The sequence below is a fragment of the Littorina saxatilis genome, unplaced genomic scaffold (genome assembly GCF_037325665.1).
Source record: "Littorina saxatilis isolate snail1 unplaced genomic scaffold, US_GU_Lsax_2.0 scaffold_659, whole genome shotgun sequence".
Classification (NCBI taxonomy): domain Eukaryota; kingdom Metazoa; phylum Mollusca; class Gastropoda; order Littorinimorpha; family Littorinidae; genus Littorina; species Littorina saxatilis.
In genome coordinates, this window is record NW_027127698.1 from 72501 (window position 1) to 74342 (window position 1842).

The 1842-nt window shown below is 42.8% G+C and overlaps 1 protein-coding gene across 1 annotated transcript in view; it reads left to right on the top strand.

The window, feature by feature from the left end:
* The window catches only part of LOC138956079 (uncharacterized), a gene marked incomplete at its 3' end in the record, with an annotated part of 18490 nt that extends 16738 nt beyond the window's left edge, over positions 1 to 1752 (top strand). Inside the window, exons 8-10 of the mRNA XM_070327544.1 lie at positions 239 to 401; positions 674 to 816; positions 1525 to 1752. Coding sequence (XP_070183645.1) covers positions 239 to 401; positions 674 to 816; positions 1525 to 1752 — 534 coding nt within the window. The remainder of the gene's footprint in view (positions 1 to 238; positions 402 to 673; positions 817 to 1524) is intronic.
* Between the last annotated feature and the right edge of the window lie 90 nt (positions 1753 to 1842).

A 1842-nucleotide genomic window follows, 5' to 3' on the forward strand; every position in this document is an offset into this window, starting at 1 on the left:
CTGATTTTGTTTTGGTTTGTTTTACTACTGTGAAAATGGAACAGTTCAATATTTGTGCCTATGACAATCATTTTGTCATTGAACAAGCGAATTGCCTATACATGCGTGCATACACACATCACACACACACATCAATGTTTATTAGAATGAAGACATAGATGAATAGGAAACCATTATATTTGCATCATATTCTCACCAACACGTTCTAATCTTCTTACCTGTTGTGCTATCTTTTCAGATCAAAGCGCTTTTGGGGGGCTTTGAACTGCAAAACTCAGAGTTACAGGAACTGATGCAGGTCTTAGACCAGGAAATGAGCAAAGGTCTCAACAACGAAACAAACATCCAAGCTGACATTAAGATGTTTCCCACCTTTGTAAACCTTTCACCCAATGTGTCAGGTCTGTCGGCAAAATGTTTCTGTCGTTTGAAAGAAAGAGTTCTAGATTTTAAATAACCTGTCTATAAAGTTTCCTCCCTTACATGACATTGGTGATAGTTTCCGACTGGTGTTGCGTTTGGAAGGATGGCGGCTGTTCTTTGTTGTACTCATTAAGCCATGCTGTTCATGAGCTACTCTGAGCGCAATGGCTATGTACAGGCAAAATCTATGTTCGTCGTTCTAAGTACTATCGACAGTAATCAAAACATTTGTTTTCATCTATCATTGCAGGCAGTGAAGACATGTTGGTTATGGACCTTAACGACAAGCGTCTCAAGGTTTCACTTGTCACACTTCAGGGCCAGAATGCTAGTTTGAATGAGTCCAAGTGTTACACGATTCAAGAGGGTGTGAGGCGTGAAACAGTCAAGCAGGTAGTGAAACAAGATGCTTTGTTTGTTTGTTTGCTTAACGCCCAGCCGACCACGAAGGGCCATATCAGGGCGGTGCTGCTTTGACATATACGTGCGCCACACACAAGACAGAAGTCGCAGCACAGGCTTCATGTCTCACCCAGTCACATTATTCTAACACCGGGCCAACCAGTCCTAGCTAGCACTAACCCCATAATGCCAGACGCCAGGCGGAGCAGCCACTAGATTGCCAATTTTAAAGTCTTAGGTATGACCCGGCCGGGGTTCGAACCCACGACCTCCCGATCACGGGGCGGACGCCTTACCACTAGGCCAACCTTACCACTAGGCCAACCTTACCACTAGGCCAACCGTGCCGGTAAACAAGATGCAGTTCGTACTTGTTCATGGTACTTATTCTGCTTGGGATTAATTACAAATGGCCTGATATGTTTTTCAACAAGTGCTGACAGATAAAAGAGAGATAGTACATCACATCTTAGTTTATTCTATAACTAGTCGCATTGTAACGTGTACGTATTGAATCAACTTTCAAATAGATATGTTAAAGTTGACGATAAAGACAACAACGTGAATTCAGAGGGTTGGGAGTTCGTCGGTGTAATTCCTAGAGTACTTTTTAGCATGTTTATTTCACTAGTTCGTGTTCCTAATGCAAAAGATTATATTTGCTGTTTAAACATGCTGACACTTAAGTATCTTTTTCAGCTCTTTGATTTTGTGGCGGACAGTACCCACGACTTTGTAAAGTTCCACCGAGTACCTACTAAAACTCTGCGTCTGGTGCTCAACATCGCCTTTCCATGTAAGCATGAGAGTATAGATAAAGGTTATCTCGTCAAATGGACCAAAGAAGTAGAGTTTGGAGAAGTTGACGGCACACATCTACACATCTTGCTTCAAGAAGCTCTAGACAGGAAAAGACAAACAAAGAAGGTAGAAATCCCCCCTCTCTCTCTCTCTCTCTCTCTCTCTCTCTCTCTCTCTCTCTCTCTCTCTCTCTCCCCCTCTCTCTCTCTCTCTCTC